Raw genomic sequence first — 15504 nt, 5'->3', positions numbered from 1 at the left:
TTAGAGACCATCCAAAAATAAGATTTTATGCACTGAACACCAATGACTGAAAATCAGATGTATTATGGGATGACATCAAGAATGTAATACTTGAAGAAAGCAAAGGTTGTTAAAAATACAAGAAAGGAAGAAAAGCCCAAAATGGATGTCACAAAGAGACTCTGAAACTTGCTCTTGAGCAGAGAGTAGCCAAAGCAGCAAATGGCAGAAATGACAAGATAAAAGACCTAAAAAGAAGATTTCAAAGAGCAGCTCAAGAAGACAAAGTTAATTATTATAATGAAATGTGCAAAGACCTGATATTAGAAAACCAAAAGGGAAGAATACACTTGGCATTTCTCAAGCTGAAAGAACTGAAGAAAAAATTCAGTATCATTGAGTTGCAATATCAAAAGATTCTATGGGCAAAATACTGAATGATGCAGAAAGCATCAAAAGAAGATGGAAGGAATATACAGTCACTGTACCAAAAATAACTGATCGATGTTCATCCATCTCAGGAAGTGGCATGTGATCAAGAACCAATGGTACTGAAGGAAGAAGTTGAAGCTGCACTGAAGCAATTGGCAAAAAACAAGGCTCCAGGAAGTGACGGAATACCCACTGAAATGTTTCAACAAACTGATGTCATGCTGGAGAGCTTACTCGTCCACACCAAGAAATCTCTAACAGCTACCTGGCCAACTGACTGGAAGAGATCCATATTTGTACCCATTCCATATAAAGGTGATCCCAAAGAATGTGGAAATTATCGAATGATATCATTACTATCATACGCAAGGAAAATCTTGCTGAAGATAATTCAAATATGGTTGCAGCAGCATACTGACAGGGAACTTCCAGAAATGCAAGCTGAATTCAGAAAAGGACAAGGAATGAGGGATATCACTGCCCATGTCAGATAAATCTTGGCGGAAAGCAAATACCAGAATGATGTTTACTTGTATTTTAATTGACTATGTGAAAGCATTCAATTGTATGGATCATAACAAATTATAGATAACACAAACAAGAATGGGAATTCCAGAACACTTAATTGTGCTCATGAGAGACCTGTATATAGACCAGGAGGCTGTTGTTTGAACAGAAAAAGGGGATACTGCATGGTTTAAAATCAGGAAGGGAGTGCGTCAGGGCTGTATCCTTTCACCATACTTATTCAATCTGTACACTGAGCAAATAATCCGAGAAGTTGCATTATATGAAGAAGAACGTGGCATCAGGATTGGAGGAAGACTCCTTAACAACCTGACATAATCCAGATGACATAATCTTGCTTGCTGAAAGTGAAAGTGACTTGAAGTACTTACTGATGAAGATTAAAGACTACAGCCTGGAGTATGCATTACACCTCCTCAACATATAGAAAACGAAAATCCTCACAACCGGATAAGCAGCATCATGATAAATAGAGAAAAGATCGAAGGTGTCAAAGATTTCATATTGCTTGTTGGTTCCACAATCAACACCAAAGAAAGCAGCAGTCAAGTAATCAGATTATGTACTGCACTCAGCAAATGTGCTGCAAAAGATCTCTTTAAAGTTCCAAAGGGGAGCTCTGGTAGCATAGTGGCTAAGGCACTTGACTGCTAACCAGAAGGCTGGAGGTTCAAACCCACCAGCCACTCCTTGGAGGGAAGATGGGGCAATCTATTTCCGTGGTGATACTGCCTCAGAAACCCAAGGAGGGGTTGCTATGAGTCAGGTCTGACTTGACGGCACATAACAACAACAAAGTTCCAAGGAGCAAAGATGTCTCTTTGAAGACTACAGTGCACCTAACCCAAGCCATGGTGGGTTCAATCACCTCATATGCATATGAAAGCTGCATAATGAACAAGGAAGACCAAAAAAGAGTTGATGCTTTTTAACTGCGGTGTTGGTCAAGAATATTGAAAGTACCATGGACTGCCAGAAGAACTAACAAATCTGTCCTGGAAGAAGTACAGCTGGAATACTCCTTGGAAGCAAGAATGGCCAGATTTCGTCTCACCTACTTTGGTCACGCTGTCAGAAGGACCATTCCCTGGAGAAGGATATCATGCTTGGTAAAGTGGAGGGTCAGAGAAAAAGGGGAAGACCCTCAATGTGATGGACTGACACAGTGACTGCAATGATGGGCTCAACTAAAAAAAGACATACTAATTAGAAAATACAGATGAACCATACAGTAAGAATACTGTCAACCCATCAGTATAGATGGGAAAATAAAGAGATGTATAACTTGCCAGGCCCAGGGTTTCTTCAGGCCTTTTCAAAGTATTTTCTACAAGTTTATATCCCTTTGGGAACAGAAAATAGTTAAGTTATGGGGGATAATCTTGAAGCAAAAATATGGTCAGAACAAAACCTCCACATTTAATCATATTTCACTTTCCTGTACCTCAAACAATTTCATACTTTAAAAAATAGTTTTAGGAATCTAAATATACTTATAAACATTATAGGTATTTTCTCAAACCCAGTGCTGATCATTCTATCCACCCCACCCAAATTAGGCTGCCTCAAAGTTCTCCTCCTTCTCATCCAGCAGCAAATCACAGATAAAACTGGTCTTGTCTGCTTAATTATGCTCATAATCACGACTTTGGGAGATGGTGAGAAAAAGAAAAGCAACCCTGACATCTGGAGTTGGTCTGGGACTCTGTTATGTCTTGGTGTTCTCTTGCTGAAAATAATTTCAAAGAACCTCAATATCAAACAAGGTCACTGTGATAAACCAAAACCAAACTCACTGCCATCAAGTCGAACCCAACTCATAGCGACCCCTCCTTGGGTTTCCAAGGTGGTATCACTATGAAGTAGATTGCCCAACCTTCCTTCTGAGGAGTGGCTGGTGGTTTGAACCGCCAGCCTTCTGGTTAGCAGTGAAATTCCTTGGGCACTATGCTACCAGAACTCCCAGATCAGACAAAAACAAGGTCACGCTGTAATCATATCTAAACACACACAAAAACATGAACACTGAATAAACAACAAAGAGCTCAAACATCCCCTTAACCTGGCTCATACTACTGACTGCTTCATCTCCATCAATTAACTTCCCTCTAGGCTTCTCTCAGTCTAGCTAAGATACCCAAACATAAAATTTCCCCCTACTTCTTGACAATCAAAAGCAGAGCCTTTCTTCCTTAAGCCTTCATTAAAATCACCTAACAAGCCCAAATATTTGAAATCCTTTCTAACATCCTCTTACTGAGCGGTCCCATGGTTCCCATGTCCTAGGGTGAAGGTTCTCTTTAGCTGCAAGGAGTAATTAAAGCCAACTTGTTCTACTACGGATGGGTTCCTATGAGTCTTTGGCTAGAAGGCATTAACAATGGGAAATTAAGTGTCCATCACTGAGGAATGGATAACCAAACTATGGTACATACACACAATGCAATACTATGCAACACTAAATAATGTAGAATCTGCAAAACACTGCGTAACATGGATGAACTTGGAGAACATTATGCTGAGGGAAATAAGTCAATCATAAAAGGACAAATACTATATTAGTCCGTTATTGTAAAAGTCAAGGAAAGGTTTATCTACAGAAGGACATTTTCTTTGTTGGTTACCAGGGGTGGGAGGGGAGGGAAGGCTGTTAGATAGATAGAGATAAGTATTGATTTGGGTGAAGAGAAGGGCAATGTACCAAATGTGAGTGACCAATATGGCACCATTGAGGATGAGAAAGACAGAGAGAGGTCCATGGGAGGTACAGACAACAAATATGAACCCTTTTGCACATACAGTATTGCGTTGTCAGTGAAGGCAAACATGGGTATATGGGTGGATAGATGGGTGGACAGGCTGAACGATTAGGTATGTCTATGAAATGGGGAGTGTATCCAAGAACAAATATAGGATTGGCAGACAATGGTCCTGTAAGTTTATGTGAATGATCAGAATTCCCATGTGCATAGTAGAGCTGACAAGGGGCAAGGTTGTGGTCACTGCTTGGTCACAGCCAGCTACCCTGAGGGACCAAGTAGTTGAACCTGTGGGCTTGGGACCATAGTCACAGGGGACATCAAGCTCAATTGGCATAACATACAATACAAAACATTGTTCTACCTCCTACTCTGGCGAGTAGCGACTGGGATCTTAAAAGCTAGCAAGCTGCCATCTAGATGCAACGATGGGTCTCTCCTCGTCCAGAGCAAAGAAGAACGAAGAAAACCAAAATTCATGGAAACAATTAGTCCTAGTGACTGGTACACCATCCGATCTGCAGCCTATACAACTATGAGACCAGAAGAATTAGATGATGCCCGGCTACACTGTCATCCACTTGGAAGGGGATCTATCTAAAAGATCCTTGATTGAAAGGGAGAACAATGTGGAACAAAACTCAAAATCATTTTGAGGAAAAAAAAAATAAGGTGGGGACCAGGTTTGCTGATCCAATAGAGCCTGGTAGAACCACTGAGACTATGGGCCCTAGCTGCCCTTAAGGTCTGCAAATGAACCAACACCTGTGGTTTCCAGCCAAACAAAATACAGGCATATGAGTTGAACATTTACCTGAGATAGATACACTCCTTGAAGAGAACAATCATGGGAGAAAAAAGGGCTGCTTATGCACAGGGAGACAGCTCAGGGGGCAGGAGTGTATGGAGGGATGGACCCTGGGAAGAGGTAACTATGGGGAGGAAGTGGGAGGGGAGCTGTTGCATTGTGGTAAACTGTGGTCAATGACATGAGACAAAGTATATGTGAACTGCTGTATGGAAAGTGAATTTGCTCTGTAAATCTTCACCAAAATCACAATAAAATAAATAAATAATAATTAAAAAAAGCAATGGGAAATTAAGAGTTCATATCTAAATTTAAATACCTCAAATTGCATCTGACACTGCCTAGACCACCCTTCTCTTCAAACCATCAGCCCCTTAAAACACTCCCTTTCTGAATTGTTACTTGTATTCTGGTTTACCTGACTTCAACCCACTCCCCGCCCAATAAAAATGGGTGTTCTCCAAGGTTCTGGATCTTAGCTCTTTCTCTCATTATCAGTGGTTCTTAATATAGCCATTTTTGCCACACAGCTCCTTTTGAAAACCATGCACCTCGTCCTCAATCCTGCCCAGAAAATGCACAATCAAATTTTTGCAATTTTAGGAACAGTTCCCTCTCTTCTATGGTAACAATTTCAATAGTCCCTTCTACATAAATGATTCCAAAATCACTAATTTCAAACCTTTCCCTCCCCAAACTTATCGATCCAAACCAAACCAAACTCAATGCCCTCTAGTCGGATCTGACTTATAGCAACCCTTCCTTGGGTTTCCGAGACAGTATCACTACAGAAGAATTGCCCAATCTTCCTTGTGATGAATAGCTGGTGTGTTTGAACCTCCAGCCTTCTAGTTAGTCAAATGCCTTAGGCAGTATGCCACCAGAGTTCCTAAACTAATTGATAGAAAGCACAAAACTAATTATTTCTTCAAACCTACTTCTTAATAGTCATCTTGTTATCCTTCTTGTTACCCGGGTTCAAGACATCAGGGTCAATTCTGACTTACTCCTCTGCAATGAATTAAAGGTGAACATGTCATCATCTGCAGGTTCTAAGATGTCTGTTGTATCTGTCTCCTCTTCCTCTCCACTGACACTGTCCTAGTTTATTACCTCATTACCTCTCAGCTATACAATGGCACTAGCCTCCTATACCTCCTCTCCCTAAATCATTATTCCAACCACATTACCCCCTATTTAAAGCCTTTGACCATTACCTCCTCATTACCCACAAAATACAATCTTAGCTTCACTTTCAAGTGTTTCTACAATTTGATCCTTATCAACCTTTCCAAAATTAATCTCCTGGCCCTCTTCCAGACATGTGAAGACACTGGATGCTCAATATTCCTCATAAATGGTCAACATTTTTCCCCATAAAAATCCAGATTCCCAGCTTCTCTTTAAAAAGACAATCTGTTAACACTAAGTGCAAACTGCTACATGGCAACAACTGGCTGGAGCCAAGAATGCCTTGGTTCTTTAAGTTCCCATTCACTCCTGATAATCTTAGGCCTGGCAAACTCTCCATTATTTAGCTTTTCTGTTTGGCTCTATAGACAATCTGAGTTTATAACCCCAGACTAGGAAAATATACTTAGCCATCCTGAAGAACAGACCCACATTCCAGTTAAGGTTATAATACCTTTACTTCTTTAAATTATTTAGTAAAAAACACACCAGTTCCCAATGTTGTATTACATTTTTACAATGATAATAAAAGACTTTTTTAAAAATGACCATATTATTGTTATTAATAAGTAAAACATAGACAGGTTGGCTATTCCTGCGCTCAATGGGCTAAAGGAACTCAACAGACAGTTGAATGACTGTCCCTAGTTGAAGCATTAGCTCACAGCATAGAGAAATTTCACACACACTGCCTGGTTTCAAATACAATAGCCCAAATCAGTTAATTTGGAAATAACCTAGCTTTTCTGGATTTGTATACACGCAATAAAATGCTGATGAATATTCTTACCTACTAGCAGTAAAAACTCCCTCATAGCCAGCCAAAAAAGAAACAGTTTCTAATAACAGATTATTTTAGAATACGAGTAGTGTGGGTATGCTGTTCCTACAGAATACGTTTAAAAATTATTTCATTAACAGTAAAATTTCTATCAAAATTTAATTTACTATTGAGAATCCAACATGAACTTCCCCTACCCTGTGATATGCATGTATTATCCAAAGACAGTTTTAATTGTTTAAATAACTTTCCTTGCTTTCAACTGAGGAAAGTCCTAGGGTGCAACAAAAACACTGGAAAAAGCTTTGGACTAATTTTATCACTACTAGTAGTTTTGAATAGGAAGATATGTATTTTCCAGATGTAATCAAGTACCTTATCAGCACTGGGTATTACTACTCCCATTTTACAGATAAGAAAATAAAGGCCCAGATAAGGAAATCATTTGCCAAATGTCACAAAATCCACAGAAGAACAGTGTTCCTATTTCCTTGCTTTGGTTCTGAAAGCTAGGAAACAAATATTAGCTATAAAAAGAAATCAAATCCTATCCCCGAATATTTTAAGTCAAAAGAATGTAGGAAGATGGAAAGATAGGTACTAAGAGTAGGTTAAATTATTACTTAACATGGTAGTCTTCAAAATAGTGGAAACAAACTCAAGAAGCAGGAGACTATGATGAGTAATTCAATTTACAACTCAGCAATATTCGCTGGGCAACTACTACTTGTAAAATATTCTGACAGCATATGTGGGGAGATGAATGAACTCTTCCAAACAGGAGCCTCATGTTCTACTCCCAGTGACAACAAATGACAGCTCTCTTATGCCATGAGTGGGTGGCCAGAGAGACTAGGAAAAGGAAGTTTTGCGGAGGCTTGTCACCACTATTAATTTTGAAAGGCTTCTGCATAAGATAAATAACCTTCAACAGATCAGGAAATAAAAGCATGGCCCCAAGTACCGTGGTATTATTTCCTTGCTTAAAATTCATGTTTAAATCTTTGCCTGTGTCCTTTACGAACACCCATAGTAGTTAACACTTTCTTGTGCTAGAGCAACAATCTCTCTTCCAGTTGATCCAAGAGGTCTCTCAGTCCAGGTTCAACCTCTTCAGCTGTTATGACTGCATCACCTGTCTACTCAAATAGAGTGAAAATGGAGGGAGCAACTGAGCCTAGATGATCTTTACTCATGTTGCGTTCTGAATCATGCCCCACTGCCCAGCATTGCCTCTTTTCACATGCCATTTCTTTCACATCATGCTACATGTGCCCTTCTGTTGCAATCATATGCACTGTTGCCTTTTTTTTTTTAATTTGTGCCCATAGTCACGCTGATTTATAGCTTCTTAATGATTACTTTTTTTTCCAAAAATTTCCCCTTGATTTCACTTTTTAACTGTCTTCTAAGTCACACCAAAAATACCATACTCTCCTTCTCAGGGCACTAATATTCCTCTCTCCTCTGAATTCTTTTCAAAAGACTACTTTCCATAAAGCAAATGCTTACAATCTGAAATATACCACGAGACACACATTCCCTGCTTTCCTTATGCAGTGTAGTAAATTACTTTGTGTGGCTTTTCTACCCATAAGTCTTTGTAAACTCCAAGGTGAGATTTTCTATGAGCAAGTGAAGAGCTCCTGATTGCTGAAGGTGTTCACCTGGAATATTTCTGTTGGGAGAGGCACAAAACAATGTTCTGGGAGGTGCCCACTCTCTCTCAGGTGCTTAGAGTTCTGATGCTATAATTGGCTAGTTTGACCACCCTGCGGGCTCTAAAGGAGACCTCCTGGAAGCAGAACTCTCTCTGACTGCTGGTTGAAGAAGATGTGCTGCTGAAAGAGACACGGGCTCCTGAGACACGCATTGCTGGCAAAGAGACGCAAGAGACAAGCATTGCTGAGTGTGACACCAAGGGACCAGCACTGCTGGGAAATAGACTGTGAGAGACTCTTGGCTGAGGGACGGTGGGCTGGGAGAGAGACTGAGCGTTCTTCCTGAACTTGAGTTGTAGCCTGGTGCTTCCCTAATAAACCCTGTAATCTGTGAGTTCTGTGTGGCCACTGCAGTGAACTATCGAACCCAGGAGAGAGGTGGTGGTGCTTTGGGAGGAACGGTTGGTGAAAGGGCTGGAGGGAGGCAGCATGTCTGGCCTTGCAGTAATAGGCCTTGGGTTACTGCTGGTAATCCTGTCTTCCTCTTGTGAGATTAGAGGAGGTCAGAACATGTGGCCTCCTTGCCGTTTTTGCACCTTACAAGAAACAATTCATGTCATTTTCATATTTCAGAGTTTATACATCTTTAGATTCTATTCCTTAAAAAAGAATGTTTGGATAAATTGGACTTCATCAAAATTTAAAACTTTTGTACAAAAGACATTATTAAGAAAGCAAAAACAACCTACAGAGTGGAAGAAATATTTGCAACTTACATATTTGATAGAATACATAAAGACCACTTACAATGCAACAACAAAAGATAAACCCAAATTAAAAATGGGCAGAGGATTTGAAGACATTTTTTCATGACAAATGACTAATAAGCATATGAAGATACTCAGTATCAGAGAAATGCAAATCAAAATCACTAGAAGATACCATTTCACACCCCCTAGGATGGCTATGATAAAAAAGAAAAAAATAAAAAGTAAGTGTTGGAGAAGATGTAGAGAAATAGGAACGCTATACGTTGCTTGTAGGAATGTAAGATGGTTTAGCCACTGTGGAAAAGTAGTTCAGTGGTTCTTCAAAGAGTTAAACGTAGAGTTACCTAAGATGCAACTACTCGTCTCTCTCCATCTAAAGCAAAGAAGAGTGAAGAAAATTAAGAACTCAAGAAACAATTAGTCCAAAGGACTAAGGATTACACAAACCACAGACTTCACTACCCTGACACCAGAAGAATTAGATGGTGCCTGGCTACCACTACCAGCCCTCTCTGACTGGGACCACAATAGAAGGTCCTGGACAGAGTCAAGGCAACCATTGCCGTGGAGTTGGATCCGACCCATAGAGACCCCTCCTTGGGTTTCCAAGGCAGTATCACTACGGAAGTAGATTGCCCAACCTTTCTCCCGGGGAGTGGCCGGTGGGTTTGAACCGCCAGCCTTCTGGTTAGCAGTCAACTGCCTTACGCACTACGTTACCAGAGCTCCTGTACAGAGTGTGTGTGGGGGGGAAGTTGAACAAAACTCACAATCATAAAAAGCCCAGACTTACTGGTCTGATAGAGACTGGTGGAACCCCTGAGACTGTGGTCTTTAGACATCCTTCAAGCCCGGGGTTCAACTTTCAGCCAAACAATAAAAAGACTTATAAAATGAGCAATAATACCAGGGAAGAACATACTCCAGAATAATCAACCATACAAGACCAAAAGGGCAATACATGCCCCAAAACAAAGCTCAGAAGGCAGGCAGGGGCAGGAAAAGAAGGACACACAGAAACAGGGAATACTGGGAGGAAGTGGGAAGAGTGATGTTACATTGTCGGGATTGCAACCAATGTCATGAAACAAAATATGTATAAATTGTTGAATGGAAAACTAATTTGTTCTGTAAACTTTCACTCAAACCACATTAAAAGATTTTTTAAGAAAAGGTGGATAGTCTAAATGTCTATCAACTGATATGGATAATTAAAATGTGATATAAACATATAATGGAATATCTCAGCCATAAAAAGAAAGTAGTGATACATGCTACAAATGGATGAACCCAAACATTTTAAGCTAAGAAGTCAGTCATGAAAAACCACATTATATACTGTGTGATGCCACTTACATGAAATAAATGTTCAGAATAGGAAATTTCATGGAGAAAGAACAAAGACCGGTGGTTGCCAGCAGCTGGGGGACTGAGGAATAGGAAGCAACTGCTTAATGGTCTAAGAATTTTCTACTGAAATGATGAAAATGCTTTGGAACTAGATGGTGGTAGTTGTACAACACTGTGATGTACTAATGCCAATGAACTGTTCATTTAAGATGATGAATTTTATATTATTTGAATTTCACCTCAATAAAAAAATTAAATAAAAAAATATTTGCACTATTACTATTTTCAGAAGTATTTTAAATTTGTCATAGTATTTATGACATATCATTACATAGTATTTTAAACATGGAAGTATTTTTAAACACATCCATATTTTATACCTGCCCTTAGGCTAGCAGGTAATACCCCAGTTTTCACTATCATGCATCCTGAATGATGCCATAAAAATCTAAGTTGTTCCTCTGAGGCCTCGTGACTTAGAAAGCAACTTAAAAAGGAAAAAGTCTAGAAGTAGCACGAACAAAGTAAAAAACAGGTGGGAAGGAAAATTAAGTTTAGAAGCAGCAGCATATTCAGAAGTTAAGAGGCCTAAAGAAATAGACTGCTCTGAAAACTTACTAGAAAAGAAATGTGAAAGTGCAAAAATGAGCAAAAACAAGAAGAGGTCATCAACAGACAGGCGGGAATGGAAAGGAGAGTGAGGCAATCCTTTCCCCAAAGATGGAGGAAACAAGCCCTGAAAGGATCTACAGCACATGAAGCCACATATCCAGGACCCAGGAAAAAGCTCATGCTCCCCCAGACAACACACTTACCGTGTTGCATTTTGTACCACACACCACTTGCCTATGATTCAGCCACTGAGATGCAAACACTTTATTAAGGGTCCCAAGGTGAAACTCTCTCTCCTTCAGGAGACTGGGAAGTTGCTGTGCTGCATAACCATGCAACACTCGAGAGTAGCTGGTCTCACTCTGTAGCTTGACTTCCCGGCTCTTCAGGTAATACACTAAGGACCTCTTCACTGGAGGGAGTCTTTTCCTTTTGTGAAATGCGTGATCCCAGCCAAACTGTGGAAAGCAAATTAGAAATCAGGGCTGTAGCTACTTTTCTTCAGAACAAGGGAGTCTATGGTACCAGGGAAATCACCAAGAACTCATCCTGTGGGCTATACACACAGAAACAAAATACATAAGAATCTCAATCCAGAAAGTTGTTTAATCCTTCCAACGTTGAAAAGATGCTGCTCATAGTCAAACCTACCTGTGTGAATCACAAAGTCTACAAGGGAATAAAAGCAGAAAAGAATAGGGCATAAGGTTTCCTAGATCATTTAGGAGTGAAGGATTCAGACACCCCATAGCTATCCTTGATATGGAAGGGAATGAGGGGTCCAGCGACTCCCGTAACAACCTGGGCTACAACTCTACCCAGCCCTCTCAGCTCGCACTCCCCACGGGCCCTTTAGAGGGGAACCCAAGAAGCCAGAATGGGGTCCTAGGTCTTCCAGGGTTGCACTATCAATGGCCGCTCCCCTGCCGCCGCGCCCGCGCTCCAGTCAGTTGCAGAATTCGAAAAATCAAACATAAATCTGGTGGAGAGCACAGAAAATAAAAGCCTAAATCTGCGCCCAACGAGGTCTTTCCTTCCAAAGGGGGTAGTATAGAGATAATACCCGGGAATCGCAGTTTCTTCTAGCGGTCCGAGTGGCAAAAGGCCCAAACTCATTGCTTGGGTATCCATAGAAACAATCTTTCCTCGATGAGATACGAGTCCTCCCAGCTTCCCCAGGCCCCTGGAAGGCAGACTTCATTCTCCAGCCCTGTATCTCCTAGGATTTGCTCCCGATTCCCTTCTATTACGGTTTTCCCTTTCTCCAAGCTCCATTCCCAGCTGCAGCCTCCAGCGGAGACCCCACTGCCATGCTGCCCTCCGGCTCCTCACTCCTCCAGCCTCTATGCTTTCCAGTAAACTCCTGTGGGTCCATTCCTCACTCTATAGGCCCGGGCCCGTTCCTGTCCCCTAATCAGCGAACCATAACCCCCATTTGGTGCCTCGACCTCAACGTCCAAATCCCAGCCCTTACCTGCTGACCCTGAGCGTCGCTCCCAGCTCCCGGCGAGGCGGGCGCTTTCCGCTTCCTGCTAACTGCTTTCCGGGCCATGGTGGGCAGCGCCGCCGCGGCCCCGCAGCCACATGGGGCGGGGGAAGCGAGCGGCAGCAGAACGGCGGGTCATATACTGGGCCCTGGGGCTGCGCACCGTAGCGCGCCCGGCCCAGAACGTGGCCCGGACCTGGGGTGGCAGGTAGAAAAAGGGTAGGCGGACAGGAGTGTAGAAGAGAAGGAAAAATCGGGGCCGGGGAAGGGAAAAGGAAGGGGAAGGGGAGGCCGGAACAAGAAGCTTACAGTCGACCGAGTAGGGACAGGACGGCAAGCAGCTAGAACCAAAACACCCCCTCCCCCTCCCTCGCGCGCCGTCACCCTTGCGCAGCCGCACTTCGCAGCGCGTTTCCAAGGTGACACAGCAGGACCGGAGGGGGGCAGGGTTTAGAGCCTGGAGGAAAATTCGCCGCAATTGCGTAGTTGCTGTCCACTCCAACGGGTGTCTGGTAGCAGCTGGGGGTGGGCGATCTGAGGCCAAGGAAGTCGGGCTTATGGGCCGCCACCTTGAACTCCAATCTCTCAGAGCTAGGCACCTGGCAGTGAGGACGACCATCTCTGCTCCGGGAAGGAATTTCTCCCAGCAAACACCTTTATTCGGGAGTCCCCACCGGGTACTTCCCATGCTGTGCGGGCCCCCGAACCTATCACAAGCCTTGCCTGTTTCAATGGGTCAGACGCTGTGGCGAACGGCAGAAAACCGCCTCCCTCTCAGAATAGTGTCGGGCTTGGACACCACCTACTTTCCCAACGCAGAGAACCCGCCCATTTGAACCTGCCTTGGCCGCCTTCTCCCCACCCTTGGTGACCCGCAGGCTCCATTCTCCACCCCTCCTTTTACCCCTCATTCCTTCGTTTCGTTTGATCCTTTCTCTCTAGCCGCAACTGCCCCTTAAAGTGACCTCGCCTCCTTTGAATTCCTTTGACCTACTGTCCAGGCTACACTTCCTCTTGTGCTTCATGAAATAGGCTTCAGGCTATAATTTAGGTTTCTTATGTCTCCCATGCCGTCCTAAACTGGAGAGGAGACAGGGATGGTCACTGCCTGCCTCTCCCTCATTGGTCTCCTTCAGGGCAGGTTGAACCGTAGGAAAGAAGAGTGGCCATTTTTGGTTTGTCATTGTGGACTGACAATAGTCATTATCCAAATAAGGGGATTTATTCAGGATCATCCTTGCTTCCATTTTCAGAAGATCCTGTAGAAATCTGAATGTCAGCCACCACTTTTCTTAGGCAAAGAAAACTTTGGAGGAAGCAGAATGCTCTTGTTTGGGGCTGACCCGCCTCAGACTACAGTGCCCAGTTATCTGCTGGTCCTTTCAAGCTACAGGCCTCATACCTCCAATAAGCTTTGTTGGTCCATCCGATGTTCTATCTACAAGGGGATTTGGTTTTGTTTTCCAAGCTGAACCAAATACCAGATTGAGATAGGGTCCTCCACCATGCCAAGCTGGCAGTGCCATTAACGCCTAATTCCACCTTGAGAAAGGCAGCCCCATCTTGTTCAAGTTTGTCCCCTGAGAGATATGTACACAGTGAATGGGGTCAGGAATAAGTCAGCTTCCTTTTTCAGCCTGGTCTAGTTCTGTCTTGCCTCACAATGCCCTAAATGACCCAGGAGACCATTGGGCAAGAGTCTGGAATTCCTTTAAGAATCCCCAGGATAGGGCTGGGTTAGGCTACATTTGGATCTTGATCTCCTCTGTACACTGGACACTGGTGGAGGGCCATTTTTGAGATCAGTGCTTCATCTTGACACTTAGAGATCCTGTATCCTGGGAACTATCCATGAGTGCACCTCCCAGCAGATCTCATAATATCTGTGGGAATAGAATGAAGGCTGTTTTGGTTACTTTGTGGTACTCCAACAGAAATACCAGAAATGGGATGGTTTTCACAAACAGAAGTTTATTCTCTTACAGTTTTGGAAGCTAGAAGTCTGAGTTCAAAGTGCCAGGTTCTAGGGACTAGGTGAAAGCCCCTTGACCTTGGGCTTCAGCTCTGCCTCTTGCTCCCGGCCCACTGAAGCTGGAGGCTTTCTTCACTCAGGCAGCAGCAGGCTGCTGAGGCTGACAAAGTCAAGGTCGACAAGTAGGCACAGTCGCGGTATTGCCAAACCACACAGCAGGTCATTGACTCAAGTCCATTAAGAGTCCCAAGATTGGCAGGCAGCATGGCAGGCTGCTGAATAATGATTTGGCTACATGCAGGATTCAAGCGTGCCAAAAGCTACAACCATTGCTACAGCTTCACCTTATATACTAGGAGCAGACCATATCCCTAAGGCTACTCAGCTGCTCACAGTGGATTCCACCATTGAGTTGATACGAGTCTCATCATGGGGACCTCATCATGGGGATCATCAAGCCACCCAGCCACTTAAAACCAGGCCCAGCCAAGTTGACACATAACCTTAACTACCACAAAAGTCCATTTGGAAGTTTAATAGTTCACAATTGCTTTAAAAAGACAGCCAACACCAAGTATTGGCAAGGTGTTACAATGACCAGAACTCACACATATTGCTAGTTGTTGTTAGGTGCTGTTGAGTTGGCTCTGACTCATAGCCACTCTACATACAACAGAACAAAACACTCCCTGGTCCTGTGCCATCCTCACAATCCATGCTATACCTGAGCCCATTGTTGCAGTCAATCCATCTCATTGAGGGCCTTCCCCTTTTTCTCTGACCCTCCACTTTACCAAGCATGATATCCTTCTCCAGCGGATGGTCCCTGGTGACAGCGTGACCAAAATAGGTGACACAAAGTATGGCCATGCTTGTTTCCAAGGAGCATACCAGCTGCACTTCTTCCAGGACAGATTTGTTAATTCTTTTGGCAGTCCATAGTACTTTCAATATTCTTCACCAACACTATAACTCAAAATCATCAAATCTTCTTTGGTTTTCTTTATTCATTTGTCCAGCTCTCACATGCATATGAGGCATTGAAAATACTATGGCTTGGGTTAGGCGCACCAAAGTCTTCACAGAGACATCCTTGTTCTTCAGCACTTGAAAGAGATCTTTTGCAGCAGATTTGCCCAGTGTAGTATGTCGTCTGATGCCTTGAGTGCTGCTTC

At 42.9% G+C, this 15504-nt stretch overlaps 1 protein-coding gene across 1 annotated transcript in view; it reads right to left on the bottom strand.

The window, feature by feature from the left end:
* The window catches only part of DCAF12 (DDB1 and CUL4 associated factor 12), a 29981-nt gene extending 17558 nt beyond the window's left edge, over positions 1-12423 (bottom strand). Inside the window, exons 1-2 of the mRNA XM_007950672.2 lie at positions 12346-12423; positions 11075-11329 (exon numbers count right to left, since the gene is read on the bottom strand). Of these exons, the coding sequence (XP_007948863.1) occupies positions 11075-11329; positions 12346-12423 (333 nt within the window). The remainder of the gene's footprint in view (positions 1-11074; positions 11330-12345) is intronic.
* Between the last annotated feature and the right edge of the window lie 3081 nt (positions 12424-15504).

The sequence above is a fragment of the Orycteropus afer genome, unplaced genomic scaffold (assembly GCF_000298275.1).
Source record: "Orycteropus afer afer isolate SDZICR_OR568_19922 unplaced genomic scaffold, OryAfe1.0 scaffold00285, whole genome shotgun sequence".
Classification (NCBI taxonomy): domain Eukaryota; kingdom Metazoa; phylum Chordata; class Mammalia; order Tubulidentata; family Orycteropodidae; genus Orycteropus; species Orycteropus afer.
This window is presented reverse-complemented; position numbering and strand designations above follow the sequence as displayed.